The sequence below is a fragment of the Rhinatrema bivittatum genome, chromosome 2 (assembly GCF_901001135.1).
Source record: "Rhinatrema bivittatum chromosome 2, aRhiBiv1.1, whole genome shotgun sequence".
NCBI classification, from domain to species: Eukaryota; Metazoa; Chordata; class Amphibia; order Gymnophiona; family Rhinatrematidae; genus Rhinatrema; species Rhinatrema bivittatum.
In genome coordinates, this window is record NC_042616.1 from 368,042,907 (window position 1) to 368,065,281 (window position 22,375).

Below are 22,375 nucleotides of genomic sequence, written 5' to 3' on the forward strand. Positions count from 1 at the left end.
GTTTCTAACCAAAAGGGGAGGGGCGTGAGCATGGTCTGGGTGGAGCATGGGTGGGACATGGGTGGGCCGGGTCTATAGCAAGAATCCAGCGCGTAAGTATTTATGAGTACAAACATGCGCTTGTGTCCCCTACCGCGTAACTTTACTTCTGCTATGGACAGTGTGTAAGTCATGTAACAAAACAATACGCTAGTTAGCGGGGTTTTAAGGGTCGAGGGTAATAGGGTGAAAGGGAGGCAAGTTAGCTAGGGGGGTTAGAAAGTCCTCACCTTTATCTGCACTTTTGCACAGCAGAGGAAGGCATGGACTGAATTGGAACTGGTGGGACAGAGCCAGGCCTAGGGTGCAGGCGCCTCCTGCAGGTCATTCATACCCAAGGACCTGTAGTTGCTGTAATTTACTTCAAGTAAGCATACACTCCCAGAAGTTAATGATGCTTGGTGAAGAAGCCAAACTCGGGAATGATGGCGAGGAAACCTGGGCACAGGCACCTCCTGCAGGTCGTATGGAACCCAGAATGGAACACCACATCTTTGTGGGATGAACGGAGATGGTCTCCGGAACAAGTGCTAGCGCCTCCAGCTGGTTGAAAGGAGTTCCAGGACTGGACTGGCTTGAGGAAAATCTGGATGCAGGCGCCTCCTGCGGGTCATGAAAATCCAGAGACATACCAAAAAACGTAGCAAACAGCAAAAAAAAAAATTTAACTAGGCAAAAGTCCAGGAAACTAGGAGCAAAAATTCTGGGCAAGGAACAAAATTCAAAAAATGTCCAGGAACTTGAGCCCATTGCACGCTCACCGAGCTCATGGCCTTTGTATCCTGTTGCGAGCGTGGCCTATGGCTGGTGTTGAGAGCATGGAGGCACGGTCGCTAGCTCATGGAAGAGCTATGGACCACGGCACGACTCAGGAAGGATCCCCAAGGCACACCGTGGGAGGTGAGAGCATGCAAGCACGGGCGGAGCAGGAACAAAGTAGGAATGGAAGAAAGGTAAGGAACTTCGGAACAGGAACAAGGCAGGGTCAGCCCTCCATTGGACCTACACGCACCAATGAGATCCAGCAACACAATGCTGGTCTTAGGAGTAGCCCTCCGGCCATTCGATAGCCCTTCCGGACCTGCCACTTGGGAACGATGAGTGCATGTGGCCAGTCGGAGGCTGAGGGCAGGAACAAGCCAAGACAGGGACTTGGAAGACTCAGACGAGGACTCAAGGTGCTTGGAAGGTACAGGTGGGCACTGTCCCTCAGGGCGCCCTACACAGCCCCCCATGGACTGGTCATGGACCACCCTGTCCCACTGTATGCCCTACACAACCTGAGAAGGCTAGTTGCGGACCACATGGGAGCGGGACAAGCGCCGGAAGGGGATCCAACCAAACGAGGCTCCAATGACCAGAGACAGGAACTGTATCAATACGGATTTACCCTCAGGGTGGTCATCTGGAGGACTCAAGGAGCTGGGAAGACTCAGAATTTGGAAGACTCGAACATCAGGACTTCAGGAATATCAGGAACTGAACAACAGAACCTCTGGACATGGATCAACGGGACCTCTGGAATATCAGGACTTCTGAACATCAGGACCAAGGAACATCAGGACATCTGGAACAAGGAAAAGGCAATGAAGGAGCTCCGACGAGGAATGAGACCAGGGAACATCAAGACGAGGAGATCAGGAACATCCAAAAACACGGAACGAAGAGCCATCTAGACAAGTGAAGACCACGGAGGACCTTGACCCGAAGAGGAGCACAGACAACTGTGGATTCTGGTACGAAGGCCCCGAGGAACAGGAACTGAGCCCTTATATAGGGCTGAAGCAGGAAGTTGACTGAGGCTGACTTCCAGTGGGGCCACGGGCTTTTGCTGCCCCTGGCCCTTTAAATTAGATGGTTATAAGCAATAATGCTGGTTAGATAAAGTTGGAGGTTGTTATAGAAATACTAAGTTGATGAATTTTTAGCCTGAACTAGAACAGTGAAGGAGATTTATAGGTGGACTCAGTCTGTTCTAGGGAGGGGGTAAAGAGAGAAATGGAGCAAGTTTAGTGCTCTTTCAATAGGAGTGAGCTTCTTTAACTAAATAATGCAGATTGTTAAAATGAAATGACTTACCTGGGTAAGTAGCATCTGTTATGTTACTGGAACTCCCTGACTATGTCGATCACATAACTAAAATCCAGTTCTTAATATGAGATTTTGTATGCTTATTGAACCAAATGGAGTTACCACTCAGAAAAAGGATCTGAGCATCATTGTGGACAATACTTTGAAATCCTTGGTGAAAAAAGCAAGCAGAATGTTAGGAATTGAAAATAAAATGGAGAATGCCATAATATTTCTATATTGCTCCATGGTGAGACCGCATCTAGAATACTGTGTGGAGTTTTGGTCACCACATCTCAAAAAAGATATAGCTGAACTGGAAAAGGTACAGAGAAGGGCAACAAAGTTGATAAAGGGGATGGAATGGATCCCCTATGAGAAAAGGCTAAAGTGGTTAGGGCTGTTCAGTTTGGAGATGGCCAGAAGGGGAGTTATGATAGAGCAGGTAAATGTGAATTGGTTATTTAATCTTTCAAAAAATATAAAAACTATGAGACACTCTATGAAATTAGTAGCATATTTAAAACCAATCAGAGAAAATTCTTTTTCACTTAATGCATAATTAAGCTCTGGACTTCATTGCCAGAGGATGTGGTAAAAGCAGTTAGCATAGCTGGGTTTAAACAAGATTTGGATAAGTTCCTGGAGGAGAAGTCTATAAACCTTTATTAATTAGATAAACTCGGGGAAAAGCCACTACTTATTCCTGAGCATTAGCAGCAGAGGCATTGCTAGGTACTTCAAAGATTGAGAGCAGAGGCCCATAAGAGGGTGGCCAACTTTTTACCTATTACATTTAACATTCTAACATTGTTTTGTTTCTAAAAGTTGAATTTTTTTATCTGCTAGTACCATTTGGCAACAGTAAAGTTTTATTGCAATAATTTTTGTGTGTGAACTGCTATTTTTACATGACTGTGCTAGACCTCTTTAGGCCTAGGTGGTCCCCCATCTGGAAGAACTTCTTGGACTACAGCAAATTTGAAAGGACAGTACTTTGCAGAGAAAAGCTGATAATATATAAAACTAAAACAAAAAAAAATCCCTACTCTTTTGCCTCTTGCTTAGAAATATGCATGCAATTCTAGATGACGCCTTATTTTATTTACAATGAAGCATAGTTACCGGTAGTATGTACTGTATGAATGCAGCATTACTTCAAAACAGGCATAGGAAAGGCACATCATTAATTCTTTTTTGTTATTCAGCAATAAGTCCAGAAAAAGCTGAATCATACCGACTGATTCCATGCAGGATTTAGGTGCCCATTGCCATCATGTGTACTGGGTACATGACAAGTTTACAAGATGATAGTTTCTTTTTATACTGTACATTGGCTACAACTTACAGCTTTTCAGGTATATTTCTTTTAGTCTGTTAACTGGGAAAGTTAGACTAAGATAAACAGTTTATCTTCAGCTGAGTTTCAGAGGCATAAGGAAAATAAAGAGATTTGCCCAAGATCATACAGAGAACAGTTTTCAATGTGATTTATGTGGCTAAAAAGAATTTTACTATGTTAATTGGCTACCTCAAAACTGCCCTCCCAATGCAGCTAAATGTCTGCATGTTGTTCCATATTGGGTGCACTTTTAGCCACACTGAAAGAAGGTATTGCTGTGGATAAGTTTAAGTTGGGGGGGCGGGAGGAGTACACACATTGATTGCATTTTCAAATCTTCATGCATACTTTTCCAGCAGAGACAACAGGTGCAAATGACTGCACCAACTTTGTACCTATGGCAGTTTTCAATAGAAAAGTACACACATACTTTATCTTTGAAAATTGGTGTTATGCCTGCAAGTAAAATGTATGTGTGCTCTTTGTCCCAAGGTGAAGAGCTTGAAAATTGCCCCCATAAAAAGTAGCAGAGGGAAATCTTGGGCTTACATCTTATGACTCCTCCTGAATCACAGTTCAAGTTCTAACCATTATACCTATAATGGGTAATATTCAGCCACTGGCTGGCTTGCAAAGATAACTGGCTAACTTTGGTGGGATATTCAGCAGTACAGCCACATAACTGAATATACCCAACTGTTTAAAGTTAGCAGGATACGTTTATCTGGGTAACTTTAGGACTATTCTGTGGCAGTGTTTAGCAGCGCAGTCCTTGGGGCACACCTAGCCAGTTAGGTTTTCAGGATATCCATAATGAATATATATGAAAGAATTTTGCACACACTGCCTCCATTATATGTAAATCTATCTCATGCGTATTCATTGAAGAGATCCTGGAAACTTGACTGGCTAGGTGTTAGGATCTTTGTACAATGGGGTACATCATCCCTGGAGCTGTACAGGATGACAAAGCAGGATACAGGGCTAGACAAGGGCCAATCTTCTGCCTAGCCAGCCCCCTCCCCTGCAGATTGAGCCCTTGGGTCTGGGGGCCAGTAGATCTTTGCAGCAGCAGTACATCATGGTCAGTCTATCTGGACAAGACAGGGCAGGCTAGAGCAAAGCTTAGACGAGGCAAATCTTGGAATAGGCTGAACGAGGCATGGCTTGAAATAGGCTGGACAAGTCAAGGCTTGGTACAGATTAGGAACAGGGCAGGGCAACATCAGACAGATAAGGATAGGACTTGACAAGGACTAAACCAGGCAGACAATGGCAAGACTTGGACAAAGCAGACAAGGGTAACAGAGAACATGGAAGCCCGAAGGTATCAAGGCTGGAGCCCATAGTCCACTAGACTACAGGAAGGCCAAAACAGGTCACAAGACAGGGCACAAGTCAGGCAGGCATGAAGGCCACAAGGCAGGATACAAGTCAGAGCAGGCCTGAAGGTCATAAGGCAGGATACAAGGCAGAACAGGACCAAAGGCCACAAGGCAGGATACAAGACAGAGCAAGTCTGAAGATCTCAAGGCAAGACAAGGAGCAAGAAGGCCCAAAGACCACAAGCAAGACCCGAAGGCCACAAGGCAAGAGTGGCCAGGTCAGAGAGCCAAGGGTAACACCATTATGAGGCAAGGGTGAAGTGGCAAGACTGGATTACATAAGGCTGGAGCTTGGTGGTGCAGGCAGTGAAGAGAAGCTTTGCAAGGCTGGAGGCCAAACTCGCTGAGGACTCCTGATGGAGTGGACACTGCAAGACAGGCTGATTCAGGAAGCCATTGAGGAGATAGCTTGGATAGCTGTGGGCAGAACTCACTAGAGGCTTCTGCAAGTGGGGAGGCAGCATAGTAGTCCAAATCAGGGTATGATGAGGCTGTGCAGCAGACAAAATCATAACACTAGGTGTGTCTTGAAGATCCTCTGCTCTATTGCATGACTGGAGATAGCTGGATAAGTTATTCAGCTATCCAAACTCTGCCCTGGAATGGGTATATGTTATCCTACTAAAATGGAGCTGGATAAATGGTTGAAATATTCAAATGTCAACTTTTAGCCAAATAGCTCACAAGTTATCCAACTAAATGCTGCTGTTTTTATAACTATTTCTATGATTTTATTTATATACATCTCTATTTTTTTTTATGTCCCTTGCACCCAGAAAAAGGTTTCTGGGGGCTCCCATTACTATAGCCTATTGTATTCATTTGTTTAAATTCTTACATTATTTAGAATATTAGAAACAGACTCTGTCTTGCATCTCACTATTGATTTCAACATGTATTACTACTAAATATATGTTTACTGGATAAACAGTATGTATTTGGGGCACAGCATTGCTGATTCCTGTGAACCAAAACCAACAGGAAAGCACTGAGCTGTAAGAGCACATGTAAGAGCCACTTAAACACTGCAGTGATTACAAGGTACATAAATATGATCCCAAATTCAAATAGTGCAATTTAGTTTTTTCAAAAGATTATAACAAAATACATGGCTACTGCAAGAATGTGAAATCTGTTGTTTTATGCAGTATGGGGCTTGGCATTGTGGGTTTCTGGATGATGGGGTTATGGCCATTTCCAGGCCAGGATGGAGAATCCAAAGGCTCCTGTTTGATGGCTTGAGCAAGGCCATGGGCTCTGAAGTTATAATGAAGCTTGCATGCCTGCTCACTTGGCTCCTTCTTATTCATGAGGCCAAGCCCATGCAGATGACTGCTATAGTAATCAGTGTTTTGGAGGCTGAGTATGCTTTCCAGGTATGTACACTTTGAAGGATGAAATTGGCTCATATCTTTAGCACATGCAGCTTTAAACTGACTACCCACATTGATTCTGTTGGTATGGTGGGTAGAGGCTGTCATGCAGCGGTCTTTACAAGGTAAGCGAATACCATTCTTTGGCTTCTGACAAGGGGACAATGGGTCACTAAAGTCAGTCTCTGTCTTGAGGTGCAGCCCATCAGGTAAGCCAAGTAGTTGCTTCTTCAGCATACTGTTCTCTCTTGGCCAGGTCTGGTCTTGAAACCCTGCATAGTATTCAGCTCTATTTTCAGAATCAGAATCATATTCCATTTTGATGGGGATGTCTAGAGGCAGCACCAAATCACACAAAGCTTCTGTGGTTATTGTTGCACTTTCTACTTTAATGCTGTCCATGGTGTAGCTCTCCATGGTAAGATGCTGCCTACCCAGGTAAGGCTGGAAATGTCCTGTGCCACCATGCTGGGGACTGGTTTTGCTTTGGTCTCCACTATACAAAGACCGGGCTACTTTAGCTGAACAGGTGCTGGTATGCTGACTCACTTGCTGAGTATCAGATGCATTTTGCAGTGCCCAGCTATTTGTGATACAATGGTTCTGGGCAACTGAAACTGGTTTACAAAAATTAAATGGCTCATCCTGCACAAAACAACTGTCAATTTTATTTGGTTGGAATTTCAATTTGATGTCTTCTTTCTCATGTTTTGCTGCTGCCCAATTAAGATGCGTGAACTGTCCTGCAGATTCAGGGGAGCAGTTGAACGGTGGTGTTTTCCTTCCTCCCTTCAGCCCAAGGATGCTGCTTGGCTTCCTCAAATGTTCCCCCTTTCCTCTGTCACTAGCAGAGCAAAACACAAGACAGTTAAATATTAAGAAAATGCTCACTTTAGTTGTCTCAAAAGTTTAAAAAAACTTAGGTATTTTTCACACATGGTTCTGCAGCTCTCATTGAAGCTATCTTTAAAAAGCAAATTAACCATTTTTAACGTAAAGAATCTGTCGAACTGAATTACAATTTAAAATTGTATTACAATAGTATTGGACACAAGAGCGAGTGTATTTAAAAGCAGTGATGTACAAACATGCACAGTAATGGCAGAATCAGAGCAAAGGTATCAGCCATTTAAATCACTTCACTTTCTCACATATAACAGAAATAAAAACAGCATCATTTAATGAGCATTGCATATATGGTGACCTGACAATCTATCAGATGGGAAAGACATGCAAAATAATTTCTCAATTTTTCTCCCTATGATCATGGCCACCAGTTTCCTGCAGCAGCTCAGAGGGAGATCCTACAGCAAAGGTTCGAAAATTTAGCAGCACAGTTTGAGGATCTTTAGCACATTTGCACAGACATATGTGACCATACATGGACTAACTCTGTTACCATGATTAATAGTTATATAACATGTTCTCCCATTTGGAAGATAATCTGGTCAGAGTACCATATAAAAACTGAAATAAAATCAGAGTTGCACATTATTATTTAAAGAGGGCAATTTTACACTGGTTTTTATAGACAAAAGTATGTGTATACTTTTCCTTTGAAAATTGCCCAAGGAAAAAGTGCCTGCAGAGATTTCCATTGCTATTTCTGCAAACACTTTTAGTTCTTATAACGCTTGTAGTTCTTAAAATACAAAACTTGGCCCATTGTTACCACCTCCAATCTAACCCTACCAAAGAAATGCTTCCATCAGAATGCAGATAAAATACATATTGGAGAAATTACTTACCTGATAATTTCATTTTCCTTAGTGTAGACAGATGGACTCAGGACCAATGGGTATAGTGTGCTCCTGATAGCAGTTGGAGACGGAGTCAGATTTCATTATGACGTCACCACCAGTACATATACCCCTGCAGGAAGCTCTGCACTTCAGTATTCTCTTCGAAAAGCAATTGTGGATATATGTGTGTCTGGATAATTTGATTAACTTGATTAACGTGATTAACTTGAACTGGTCGATGTGGCTTATAGCTGGAGATCGCCAGTGCACTCAACCGAGAAATGCCGACACCCGGTAACTATGGGTGTCTTAATTAGAGGAAAGCATGGCTTACCCATGTTTGTCTTGCTCTCGGGGACTGTCACTTGATGTTCTGTGTTTGGAGGCAGCTGTGGGCGGGATACTGAGTCCATTGTCTACACTAAGGAAAACGAAATTATCAGGTAAGTAATTTCTCCATTTCCTAGCGTGTAGCAGATGGACTCAGGACCAATGGGATGTACAAACGCTACTCCCGAACCGAGTGGGAGGCTGCCCGTGGCCCACTTAGTACTGCCCTTGTGAACCTAGAGAAGGTGTGAATGGAGGACCATGTCGCCGCCTGACAGATCTCGGTGGGTGACAGCATCCTGGTTTCCACCCAGGACACTGCCTGGGCTCTAGTGGAATGGGCCTTGACTTGTAGAGGCAGAGGCTTGCCTGCCTCTATGTAGGCCGTCTTGATTACATCTTTGATTCAGCGGGCTGTGGTTGCCCGCGAGGCCGCTTCCCCTTGTTTCATCCTGCTGTGAAGGACGAATAGGTGGTCCATCTTGTATGGATTCCAACCTTTCTAGGTATCGGACTAGGAGTCTGCCGACGTTAAGATGGAGAAGACGGTGAGATTCTTCCAAGTCCTTATGCTCGTTTGGAGATGGCAGCGAGATGGTTTGTTTTATATGGAAGGGAGAAACCACTTTTGGGAGGAAAGAGGGGACTGTGCATAGCTGTATGGATCCCAGTGTGAACCTGAGGAACAGCTCTCGGCAGGATAGTGCTTGAAGTTTGGAGATGCGACGAGCCGAACATATTGCCACTAGGAATGCCGTCTTCAAGGTTAGGAGTCGTAGGGACAGACCTCAGATAGGTCTGAAGGAGGCTCCCGCTAGGAAGTCTAGTACCAGACTGAGGTTCCATAGGGGTACCGGCCACTTTAGGGGTGGTCGAATCTGCTTGACCCCTCTCAGGAAGCAGGAGACGTCTGGATGAGGTGCTAGGCTGGTGCCTTCCACTTTGGCTCCGAAGCAGGCCAACGCGGCCACCTGAACCTTGATAGAGTTGAGGGACAACCCCTTCTGTAATCCGTCCTGCAGAAATTCCAGGATCGTGGGAATTTTGACTGTCCGTGGAAGGATGTTGCGGTCTTCGCACCAAGCTTCAAATATTCTTCATATTCGTATGTAGGTCAGTGATGTGGAGAACTTGCGTGCTCGGAGCAAGGTGTCAGTCACTGCCCTTGAGTATCTGCTCTTCTTCAGGCATGTCCTCTCAATGGCCAGACCGTAAAAGAGAACAGAATTGGGTCTTCATGGAGGATCGAGCCTTGCTGGAGCAGATCCCTGTGTGGAAGTAGAGGGAGAGGGCTCCCCGTCACGAGTCTTCACATGTCTGCATACCACAGCCTTCTTGGCCAGTCCGGGGCCACTAGAAGTACTAGCCCCCTGTGGTGTTCTATCTTGTGGATGATCCCGCCCAGTAGTGGCCACGGGGGGGGAAGGCGTATAGCAGGTCTTCCTGTGGCCAGGTCTGGACGAGGGCATCGTTCCCCTGGGATTGTGGTTCTCGTCTGCGACTGAAGAAGTTGGGAACTTGGGCATTGGACAGGGTTGCCAAGAGATCCATGGCTGGGGTTCCCCAGCGGTTTACTATCAACTGGAAGGCTGTGGTCGACAGCATCGATTCCCCTGGGTCTAGACTTTCTCTGCTGAGGTAGTCTGCAGTGACGTTGTCTTTTCCCGCGATGTGGGCGGCTGATATCCCTTGTAGGTTTGCTTCCGCCCACGCCATTAGAGGATCTATTTCCAGGGACACTTGTTGGCTTCTGGTTCCTCCCTGGCGGTTGATGTAGGCAACTGTCGTGGCGTTGTCTGATATGACTCTCACAGATTTGCCTCAGAGTCTGTGACTGAACCATATGCAGGCTATTCTGACCGCCCAGGCTTCCAGTCGGTTGATGTTCCATCCCGACTCTTCCTTGTCCCATTGCCCCTGGGCTGTCAGTTCCTGGCAGTGGGCTCCCCACCCTCATAGACTCACGTCCATGGTGAGCAAGGTTCAGGTCAGTGTGGATAGCCTTACTCCCGTGCTCAGATGGTCTTTTTGTAGCCACCATTGAAGCTGGTTCCGCACCTCATCCAGGAACTGGAAGCAAACTGAGGAGGTGTGGAACATCGGGCTCCACTGTGACAGTAGGGAGCGCTGTAGCGGTCGCATGTGAGCTCTTGCCCATGGAACCACTTCCAGGGTTGATGTCATGAGGCCGAGGACTTGGAGGTAGTCCCATACTTTGGGGCGAAGACTTGTTAACAGGTTTTGCAATTGGTTCGTCAGTTTTCTTCTCCTTGTAGGAGGAAGAATGACCTTGTCTTGTCTGGTGTCGAATCAGACTCCCAGGTATTCTAGAGACTGGGAGGGCTGTAGACAGCTCTTGTTTGTGTTGACAACCCACCCGAGGTTCTCCAGTAGAGCCTCGACTCTGGTGGTCGCCTGATGACTTTCCTCTGGAGATTTTGCCCTGATCAGCCAATCGTCCAGATATGGGTGTATGAGGATTCCCTCTTTCTTCAGTGTCGCTGCTACTACCACCATAACTTTGAACGTTCAAGGGTCTGTGGCGAACCCAAAGTGTAGCGCCCGGAACTGGTAATGGTGGTCCAGGATTGCGAAGTGCAGGAAGCGCTGATGCTCTTGATGGACCAGGATGTGCAGGTAGGCTTCTGACAGGTCCAGGGATGTAAGGAATTCTCCCGGCTGTATCGCCCTTATGACCGAGCGCTGGGTTTCCATGCGGAAGTGTGGTACCCTCAGGTAGCAGTTGACCGATTTGAGGTCCAGGATGGGGTGGAACGTTCCCTCTTTCTTGGGGACAATAAAATAGATGGAATAGTGCCCAGTATGTTCTTGTTGCATGGGCACCGGCATTATGGCCTTTAGGGCGAGCAACTTGGCCAGTGTGATTTCCACTGCCGTCCTCTTGGAGAATGCGTGGCAAGGAGATTTCACGAACTTGTCCAGAGGGATGTTGTCGAAGTCCAGACAATATCCCTCTCAAATGATGGTTAGGACCCACTTGTCCGCTGTTATCTCGACCCATCTGTGGTAGAATAGGGCAAGCCTGCCTCTATGGCTTCTTCCTGTAGATGGATCGGCTGATTCTCATTGTGGGGTGCGGCTGGGCCTGTGCCAGAGCCGGTTCTCCTCTTGTTGTGTTTGTTCAGAAAGGACTGACCCCTGCCTGTGGGGCGAGGGGTTTTATATGTACTCTTGTAGGGTCTGAAACGCTGTGATCCTCTGCCCTTAGGTAATCAGGGAGAGGGGCGTTGGCTTCTTTTGTTTTTGACCTCCAGTAGCCAAGATTCTGGGGATTCACCACATTTGTCGGCTAACTTCTCCAGTTCGCTTCCGAACAGGAGGGCTCCTTTAAAGGGCATTCTCATGAGTTTCGTCTTGGCTCTGAAGCTGGTCGGCTGACCAGCTTCAGAGCCAGAGTTGCCTTCTGGCTGCCTCTATGGATGAGACTCCCCTGGCTGAGGTGTGCACCAGTTCAGAGGTCGCATCCGTGAGGAAGGATACCGCTGGTTCTAGTGTTTCGACAGGCGTGGCGGCATTCCTGGTCATGGATAAGCAGGCGCGTGTTACCACGGCACAGCAGGCAGCAATCTGTAGTGACATAGCTGATATGTCGAATGACTGTTTAAGGAAGGATTCCAGATGTCTGTCCTGGGCATCCTTGAATGCCGCTCCTCCCTCAACTGGAATGGTAGTGCACTTTGTGACCGTGCAGACCATGGCATCCACTTTGGGGAATGCCAGTAGATCTTTGGCTGAGGGTTCCAGTGGGTAGAGGGCTTCTAGAGCCCATCCGCCTTTGAAACTGGCCTCCGGAGCATCCCATTCCAGGTCGATCAGCTGTTGTACGGCTTGCAGCAGAGGGAAATAGCAGGAGGCCTGACGGAGTCCCTCTAGGAGAGGGTTCGTCTTCGGTTCCCCTGTGGCACTAGTGCCAGGGATGGCGAGCTCCTTCAAGCTGTGCGCCACGAGATCTGATAGCTCGTCTTTGGAGAAAAAACGCATCATGGTTCGGTAAGGTTCTGTTCCTGGAAGGATTTCCCCTTCCTCCAGGGATTCTTGATCCTCATCTGAAGTGTCCGTGTCCTCTATGGTTAGGCTTTTGGCTGGTAGAGACACGTCTCTGGGGGGCCTAGAGGACCCTGGGAGGTTAGGGTCCTCTGGGGGAGGCTGTGGTTGTGTCACCGGTGGCGCCGGTTGCATGTGGATGAAGGCATGAAGACCTCTAAAGAATTCTACCAGGAAAAGGATCCTGGGTCTAAACTGAAAGCCGTTGCGTCCCCAGGTAGCCCTGTTTGAGGGAGGCTCGCGCTGGGGGTGGAGAGATCCGCTGTACTATCGGTGGATCCAGATTCCTGTACAGGCTGGGGAAGGCCTTGACTTGGTTCTCCCAGAGCCTCCTCGCACTCTCGGCACAGGGCCAAGGCCTCTTCGTGCTGCGCAGCTCTTATGTGGCAGGCTGGGCAGAGGGCTTGTGCTTTGACCTTCTAGGATGGTGGTGGCATGGTTTGTGCGTGTAGGGTAGCAGAAAACCCCATATAATGTGCACGCCAGGAGGCTTAGTTATGTGTTCTGGGTGCGCCGAAGATGTGCGTGTAGGCCGGGATGCACGCGCCACTGTGCGCACGGACTGAACTTATGCACCTGGCACCGTTGAGCATGTGGCTCTGCGCCCGGCCCCCTCATGTGTGTCACTGTGCGCACGGCACTTATGCATGCGCCGATGTGCGCACAAGTAAGTTGTGCCCCCAGCTCATCTCTGTGCGCACAGCTCAGTTAGGCGGACAGGACAGTGATCAAGGGAAAATGGCGTCAGCGACCATGCGAGCAATATGGCGACCACCTTGGAGGGTCTCCACGTGGGAGGACCCTTGTATCGGATCGGGACTAGCCCAGACGGGGCTGATTAACCCGATAGCACAGACACTGAATGGCGATTTGTGCGGCTTTCCGAGCCTCGGAGGCCAGAGGCTTTTAGAAAGTTTTCTACCTTACCTTGTCTCGGCGTTTCCCGGCCTCGTTCCGGGCAGTCTCCGGCTGCAGGGGTAGAGGGAAGAGTACCTTCACCGCCGCGCTCGGTGTTGCACCCGCCGCCTCTCAGCCGCTCCCGTTGCCGGGGGCTAAGTCCACGCCAGGAACCGGCTGCCGGACCGAGGCCTTACCTCTGAGGGATCTCGGAAATCACCTCAGGAATTCTCGACTGGGGGAGGGACCCGTAGGTATCACCGCAGGAAAGAGGGGCTCGTCTGTAGAGGTAAGATTTCTTCTTGTTTGGAATTTTCTTTGGTTTGAATACTCTAATACTGTATAGCGTGTATAGAGTCCCGAACTGCTATGGAGATGGAGAAATACTGAAGAGCAGAGCTTTCTGCAGGGGTATATGTACTGGTGGTAACGTCAGATTGAAATCTGACTCAGTCTCCAACTGCTATCAGGCACACACTATACCCATTGGTCCTGAGTCCATCTGCTACAGACTAGGAAATGTATGTTGTGGAACAATGCACATAATTTTACCACATATGGTGTGGGCAATTTTCAAATAGCCTCTTTAGCTGAGTAAGCAGCCGTTTACATGGGTAAATGGCTTTGAAAATTGCACTCAGTATGCATAAAAAGCCAGTTTTGTTGAAAAGTCTTTCAAGTTTTATATAATTTCCTGGGAAAACTAAACTAAACTAGCTTTTTCAACCTTTGTTGTATGCATCTGAACTGTTTTGTCATTTCTTTCCTTTTTCTCACATTTTCTTTCTTTCACAGAGGCCAGTGCATTAAAGTGCGTCCTGCCTAGTGCATGGGTTTACTTGCAGTTGGGCATGCTAGACTAGTGCCCAATACATTAAGGACATTAGAGTGCCCTAACAAATGCGTACCCAATAGTGCCCATCACATGTAAATTCCATGTAGATGAGGACATTAGCTATTACTGCCCGATGCAGGAAAGCACTGGGCGCCCAATGCATACTTTTTAAAGTGTGGAATTTAACTGTGCAATGATTTATACAACAAAATCATACGGTTTGCCCTAAAATTCCCAGCCACCCTGAAGATCTGGAAAGAAGGCAAGGTGCACACCTTTGATGCACCGGAAAAGATGGCAGACTGGCTTGCCAGTACTACTGGGCTTAAATGACTGCTATGTTAAGAGAGCAGGCTATGGCTCTCACACTTTCACTGGGACTTCCATAACTCCAGTAAAGTCATGGGTAATGTTAATGTTGCATGTTAAACTATGCTTGGAGTTACCAACTTCTCACATTTAGAACACGTACAGAGAAGGGGACTTGTTGTTCTGGTGTATTTCTGTCTGTGTGGTTACAACTGTTCTTGTTTTCAGTTTTTCCAAGATGGTGTGCATTGCTAGGGGGGAGGGTTAGCACCCGAGTGCACAATATACTGACCTCTTGCCCGGATTTTTCAGGGCAGTATAAGATTTATCAAAATAATGAGGTATTGTTTATTGTTAAACATGGTCCGGGGGGAGGGGAAGGGGGAGGGTGGGGAGCAGCAGTAACAGGAGTTGGGATTCATACTAGGGGTTGGAGGGTTTTGGCTATGGGTATTGGAAGGAGGAGGGCTGATGGTCCAGGCTGGGAGGCCGTCGAACCGAGTATGGCAGGGAGATTTGAACAGATATGATACCCCTTTGCAAACAGGATGAATAATGTGCGATATATATCTTGGAATGTGGGAGGCATTGGCACCCCCATTAAGAGACAGAAGGTGCTTAGTGCACTTCAGAGGCAGAAGGTGGGAATTGCAGGTCTACAGGAGACACATTTGTCTGCTGATGAAAGTAGGAAATTGAAAAAACAATGGGTGGGCCACTGTTAATTTACACCAGCACTTGGGCGTAAGGCGGGAGTAGCCATTTTGATACACAAGAGTATTAAGTTTGAATTGTTGCAGAAAATCTCAGATGATATAGGTAGATATCTCATATTGGTGGGAAATTATGATTTGTAATAATGCATATAATCACTAATGCATATAATTACGCCTATTTTCAGGGGTTGGTCCAAATACTGATTCCGGCACAAAGAGGCCCTTTAATGGTAATGGGGGACTTCAACTGTGTTCATGAACCTAATATTGATAGATCTCGGCCAACCCTACCGCTGCCAGACCTTTCTGGTAAGGGCATTGCATATCTATACTCTGAATTGCGCTTGCTTCATATCTGGCAAACATTAAATCCGACTGAAAGAGATTATACACATATTTCACGGGCACACTCCACACTATTATTTATTTATTTATTTAGAATTTTTATATACCGACATTCTTGAAAAAATATCAAATCATATTGGTTTCCATTGTAACAGAACAATCGCGGCTATGGCGTTACATTAAAACAAGTCTTCAAATAACAAATATAAATAGAATCGCGGCTATGGCGTTACATTAAAACAAGTCTTCAAATAACAAATATAAGTAGAACAGCAAAACAGTGGTAATATCTCGAATAGATTACATCCTGGTGTCGGAGTCCCTGTTTGCCAAAGTCAGCCAAGTGAAAATTGGGCCGATAGAGATCTCTGATCACGCACAGATCTGGGTAGACATTGGTATGGGACCTATGGCAAGCCAGGATAGGTTTTGGCGCTTCCCTAGCCATTTGATGGGTGATAGAAAATTTCAAGAGTTCTTACAGGGGAAATGGAAGGAATTTGAAAAGCATAATGGTCTTCATAAAACTGATCCCTGGCTATACTGGGAGACCAGTAAAGTGGTAATGAGGGGAGAGATCACATCCTATTTGATTGCTAAAAATAAGGCCCTGTCAAAAAACATCCTTTTGCTGGAATCGAAGCTAGGCCACACAAAAACTAGGCTGGCTCAGCAATCAGATTATAAAACCACTCTTCATACTCTCAATTCTTTATTACATGAGAGAGCCCAGCAGATGCTCCGTAAAGGGGTGCATAATCTGTTCTGGTTTGGGAATAAATCAGGCCGATTATTAGCCAATATGGTACGGATGGCTAGAGGGAAAACGATCATAGACAAATAGAAGAATCGTGGGGGCAAACTCCTGCAATCGGGAGCGGATATATGTGCTGAATTTCGTTCATTTTATGAACACATATACACTCTGGATAGGAAAGGAGACCCACTCCAAGAGGATGAATGTTTTAGAGGGCTACGGATCCCCCAAATTACTGAGTCCCAATTGGAAACCCTAAATCAGCCCATAAAGATAGAAGAGCTAATAGGGGCAATTAAAGGGAGTAAATCCAATAAGGCCCCGGGGCCCGATGGCCTCAGCCCTGAATACTTTGCTTTATCAGGCGACTGAGGATCTTTTAAACTTTTACCAAGAGGCTCAGCGGAGGGGTCACTTCCCGGTAGGGGTTACGACAGCTTACATCACAGTATTGGAAAAATCTAGGAAGGATTTGTCCTCTCCGGCATCCTATCGGCCGATATCGTTGTTAAACTATGAAGATAAGCTGTTTGCAAAAATATTGGCCGATAGACTTAGCACAGTGTTTCCCACGATTATAACCCAGAACCAGGTTGGGTTTGTCAAGGGGCATGCTATCAGTACCAACATAACTAAATTACTTATAGCCATGGAAGAATGTCGAAAGCAGGGAATGGCAGTGATGGTAGTCAGATTTGATTCCGAAAAAGCTTTCGACAGGGTGTTGTGGGAATACTTGTTCTCCGTGTTAAAGCGGTATGGTTTCGCAGGGGACATTCTACAAAATATCAATCTGTTATATCAGAATCCCCACTCGGTGATACTAGCTAATGGCAAGTTTCTGCAGATTTCCGGTTATATCAAGGCACCAGACAAGGTTGTCCTCTGTCTCCGCTCCTATATATTCTTTCAATTGATCCCCTTCTTCGCAAGATAGAGGCCGACCCTCTAGTTACAGGTTTTATATGGGGTCATCAAGAATTTAAGGTCTCTGCTTTTGCAGATGATGTTCTAGTTTTTTTAACCTCTCCACAAAGGTCGCTTGGAAGGGTTTTACAGCATCAGGACCTGTTGGGAGCCTTTGCGGGTTTGAAAATCAATGTGGATAAATCAGAGGCAATGGCTCTAGGTACCTTGGAACAAATTGGATGGGAGGGGCCTTTCCTCTTGAAGTGGGTGGATCGAGAAATGAGATATTTAGGAATACACCTAACCAGAGATATTGCTAAGTTGTATGAAGCTAACATAACATGGAAACATAACATAACATGGAAAAGAAATTGAGAGTATGGGGTGCTCTGCCCTTATCGCTGACAGGGACAATCTTCTTGCTGAAAATGATGGAGCTACCCCGCTGGCTCTAAATTCTGCAACAAGTACCACTCTGGCTTACAAGGGGGGAGATTGTTAAAATCAATCGCATGGTGCGAAAATATCTATGGGGAGGTCGTGTTGCACATCTTGCACTCCAGACCCTGCAACTACACAAAACTCAAGGGGGTCTAGGATGTCCTAACTGGTGCAAATATAATTTGGCATGTATCCTTAGACATATTCAGGACTGGTTCGATGGGATTGGGAGATTTACGCCTTATGAGTTCCTAACAGAATGGTTAAACCCTTATCGCCCTGAAAATGTTATACAACTCCCTATCTCCATGGTTCCAGTTTCCTACAGAAATCATCTGATAATTTCTTCAGGGAGGTGGGCCTGGCGTTTTTTATGCCTTTCAAAAACTTCGCCTTAGCAGCTGTCTCACACTGCTACTCACTTTAAAGGGAAATCCGCAATTTCCGATAGGCATTACGAGCCCGGTTTTCCTCCACTGGGCCAGTAAGGGATTGTCGAATGTTTCACTTCTATGACCTGGGTACGGGGGTTCTAGCTGCTTTGGTGATCTTCATGCGCTCTATCACCTTCCACTGAAAGACTTCTTTGCCTACTTACAGGTGAGGCATTACATATATACCCAGTTCGGAACGCAACCCTTAGGGAAGATATGGGATGGGCTGCGGGAGATATTCACTCCGTATACCCGGAGGGGCAATTTCTGCTCAACATTTTCTAAGGCCTTACGCAACATCCTAGATCATTCCGCTTTGCAAGTAATACAAAATCAGTGGGTACTACAGGCAGATATATACTTGTCACTCTCCGATATTGTTAAAGTTTTGGAAGGCTGCTATAAACTATCGGAAAATGTAGCAATAAGAGAGACAGGATTTAAGATATTACACTGTATGTACTTACCCAGAACTCGGTTATTTGCAGCTAAATTATGTGATTCCAATTTATGTTTGAAATGTTAGCAGGCGAGGGGTTCTTACTTTCATAGCCTGTGGGAATGTGAGACGTTGGAGACATTTTGGAAGGAAGTGCTGGCCAGTCTGGCACTGATACTGGAGTCTCCGATTCCCTACGATCCAAAAGTATGTTTATTGCGACTTTTCCCTGACTCTTTATCCAGACTTTTGACCTATGAACATCTGTTTCAGGGAAAAGCGTTATTCAAAGCCCTGCAATCCATCATGTCATTGTGGATTACAGCTGAGGGTCCGAGGGGTGATCAGTGGCATATTCGCCTGATTCATCTGATGCAGCATGAATATATGACAGCTGGTTCTATGTCCCTGGATGCACGGAACACTTGTTATGCCATATGGAACAGATTTTGGACGTCCCTTCCACGACCCAAGAAAGAACTTATTACTGGTTACATAAAATACACCTACACGGATTCTGCAACAAAAGCTTAACAGCCCTGAGAGGACTGAGAGACTTTAGTTCCTGCAACGGGGGGGGGGGGGGGGGGGGGGGGGGGGGGGGGGAGGTAGTGGGTGGGCAGGGCGGATGGGTTACATTATAATGGTTGTCACTGATTGTAAATCCAATAAAAAAAAAAAGGGCTGAGCCACTTGCGTGCCTAGGGATGCTCACTCAGTTGAGTGGTGTCCCTCGCACCTCACGTCGGGCCTGTGCAATGTTTGGTTGCGTCTTCACCAGCTGGAGCGTTGGTAGGCCCCTCTTGGCCTGGGACCGGAGGTAAGAGCGCCCAGTCACAGGACAGACCCGCGGCCGGCCAAACACAACAGTACCCCCCTCTAACCCACTCCCCAAGGGGCCTGGGTTTCTTGGGGTGAGAAATGTGGAGTGCCTTTAGGAGGTTCTTGTCCAAGATGTTCGAGGCATGTTCCCATATGTTTTCCTTTGGGCCATACCTCTCCCAGGAGATCAGGTATTCTCATTTTTTGTTCAGATGCCAAACATCCAGTATCTCACTTACTTGATAGACCTGGTCCTCCTCGGTGGATACCTCCTGTGGTTTGGAAACCCTCCGGGATAACCACTTGAGGATTATGGGCTTGAGAAGGGAGTCGTGGAACACATCATGAATTCCCAGAGGCAGGTAGCCCCAATTGGTAGGTCACGTGCCCCACTTGATGAGAAACAGGGAAAGGCCCAATGTAGCAAGGTGCGAGCCTCATAGAAGGCAGTCTGAGCTGTATGTGGCGGGTGCTTAAACCTTGTCTCCAGGTTGGAATTGCAGCTCCGGTCACTGATGAGCATCCATCGCATTTTTGGCTCTCTGTGTGGCTTTCTGAAGCATCTCCTTAGTATGAATCTAGAGTATTTGGAGCTCTTGTGCAGTTAATTTGGCTGTTGGAGAAGGGATGGACAACGGGACTGGCAGTGGAGGAGAAGGATGTTTTCCATACACAATCTGAAACGGGGAAGATCCTGTGGCAGAGCTAATGTGGGAATTATGGGAGAATTCTGCCCATGGAAGAAGGTCACCCAATTGACCTGGTGTTCATTGGCATAAGCCCCCAGGAAGGCTTTCACGGTCCGATTTGTTCGCTCTGACTGGCCGTTGGCTTGAGGGTGGTAGGCGGTAGTATAATCCAATGTGATGTTGAATTTCTGGCAAAGAGAGCAGTATTTGGCAGTAAACTGAGCGCCTTGATTTGAAATGATATAGTTGGGCAAGCCATGCAGGCAAAAAATGTGGTGGTAAACAGCCAGGCCAGTTCAGGTGCTGAGGGAAGGCCCAGGAGAAGAACAAAGTGAGCCATTTTTGAGAATTGGTCGATAACGTCCCAAATAGTGCTGCAGCTGTTAGAGAGGGGGAGGTCTACCACAAAGTCAGTAGACAGATGGGTCCAGGGTTCCCTGGGGACTGGCAACAGTTGTAACAGCCCTCAAGGTCCTCCCACCAACAGTTTTTGCTGTGTACAGGTAGGAAAAGAGTCCATGTAGGCTCTGACATCTCTTTGCATCTATTTATTTATTTATTTATTTGGAGATTTTTATATACCGCGGTACGTATAGGTCTACATCACCTCGGTTTACAGTAAACAATAATTTAGCCAAAGGCTTTACAAATAACCGGTTATACAGTAAGTAAACAATAAATAGCAACAGGCTTTACATATAACAGTTAAAAGTAAGTCAACAGTTAAAAGTAAGTCAACAATCTAAATCAACAGTTTTTACTGAGATAACAAATTCCCGAGACCAGGATATAGCTTCTGTACATATAATCTTCGATGAAAGTTTAAACTCAGAGAAACTTAATCCATTAACTTGTCCAAGGCAATGTCCTGATTTCTAGGAGCATCTAGGGCATCTATCTGAGCATCTAGGGCCACCAGTAATACTGCTGGAGCAGTGCGAGAGTCCGGGGCAGTGCAGGGTGACCTGTGACATGGGAGTCATGGGACCATTCCAAAACCTTCTGTCGGAGTCATGTGGAACAACCATCTTTCCTGGGAAGATGGTCACAGAAGAAGCCAAGAGAATACGAGCTGGATCAATAACATGCCTGGGGGGATCAGGGGGATCTTCTGCCTCAAAAGATCAAGAGAGGGCATTCTGCTTGGGCATTCTTGGTTGCAGGCCAATACCTCCCCTCAAAATCAAAATGTGCGAAAAACAGGGTCCATCGGGCATGGCGAGTTTTCAGACCGTTGGGCATGGTGGAGATGTTTCAAGTTCTTGTAATCAGTATAAATTGAAATCCAGTGTTGCACACCTTCCAACCACTTTCGCCACTCCTGGAATGCCATCTTGATAGCTAGCAACTCCCTGTCTACAATTCCATAATTCTGATTGGCGGAAGAGAATTTTCGGGAGAAGAAGGAGCAGGGGCAAAGAACCCCCATACTAGAGTGTTGGCTCAGCACAGCACCTATACTCTAGAAGGAGGCATCGACTTCTAGGATGAATGGATGTGTGGGGTGGTGGAGGCACAGTTCCTGAAGAAAGGCCTGCTTCAACTATAGGCAGGCAGTGACTGCTTCAGAAGGCCAGACCTTGGGATTGGTTCCCTTTCTGGTGAGTGCAGTGAGTAGTTCTGGAAATAATTGGGGATGAAGTGTCGGTAGTAGTTCGCAAAACCCTAAAACCTCTGCAACATGTGGAGGCCAGAAGATTGTGCCCAATCCTGGATACACCTCACTTTCTCTGGATCCATATGGAAGCCACTGCTGGAAACTATATATCCCAGGAAGGGTAGGCTCTCCTCGAAGATGCATGTCTCCAGTTTAGCATATAATTTATTTGCCCGCAGTCGCTGGAGGACTTGATGAATATCTTTGCGATGAGATGAGAAATTCTTTGAGAAGATGAGAATGTTGTCAAGATAAACCACAAAAGACATATTGAAGATCCCTGAAGATTTCATTCATCATGTTTTTGAATACCACGTGGGGCATTATACAGGCCAAAGGGCATCACCAGATACTCATAATGGCTGTCCCGTGTTTTGAAAACTGTCTTCCATTCGTTACCTTGCTTTATTCAAATGAGACTGTAGGCCCTCCGGCGATCCAACTTTGTGAACACTCTGGCTCCATGGAGGGCATCAAAGGGCTCAGAAATGAATGGCAAGGGGTAGCAATCTTTCTTTGTTATCGCAATCAGGCCCTGATAGTCTAGGCAAGGGCGTAGGGAACCATCTTTCTTGGACACAAAGAAGAACCCTGCCCCAGCGGGAGACATAGAAAGCCTAATGAAACCCCGGTCGAGGTTTTCCTTGATATACTGAGACATAGCTTTGGTCTCTGGGATTGACAAGGGATATACTCTTTCTTGTGGAGGGCTGACGCAGGGAATTAGATTGATGGCGCGATCGCATGCTCAGTGAGCGGGCAGCGTCTCACACTTACTT

At 46.5% G+C, this 22,375-nt stretch overlaps 1 protein-coding gene and 1 long non-coding RNA gene across 4 annotated transcripts in view; one reads left to right on the plus strand and one right to left on the minus strand.

Moving 5' to 3' along the window:
- LOC115084719 overlaps positions 1 to 19,002 on the plus strand; it is a 56,150-nt gene extending 37,148 nt beyond the window's left edge. Inside the window, exons 2-3 of the long non-coding RNA XR_003854640.1 lie at positions 15,289 to 15,412; positions 18,702 to 19,002. This is a non-coding gene — a long non-coding RNA (uncharacterized LOC115084719). The remainder of the gene's footprint in view (positions 1 to 15,288; positions 15,413 to 18,701) is intronic.
- LOC115084718 (aryl hydrocarbon receptor repressor-like) overlaps positions 2,584 to 22,375 on the minus strand; it is a 304,930-nt gene continuing 285,138 nt past the window's right edge. For all 3 annotated transcript variants that reach the window (XM_029589943.1, XM_029589945.1, XM_029589944.1), the window contains one exon: positions 2,584 to 7,053. In XM_029589943.1, coding sequence (XP_029445803.1) covers positions 5,949 to 7,053 — 1,105 coding nt within the window. In that variant the 3' untranslated portion in view covers positions 2,584 to 5,948. The remainder of the gene's footprint in view (positions 7,054 to 22,375) is intronic.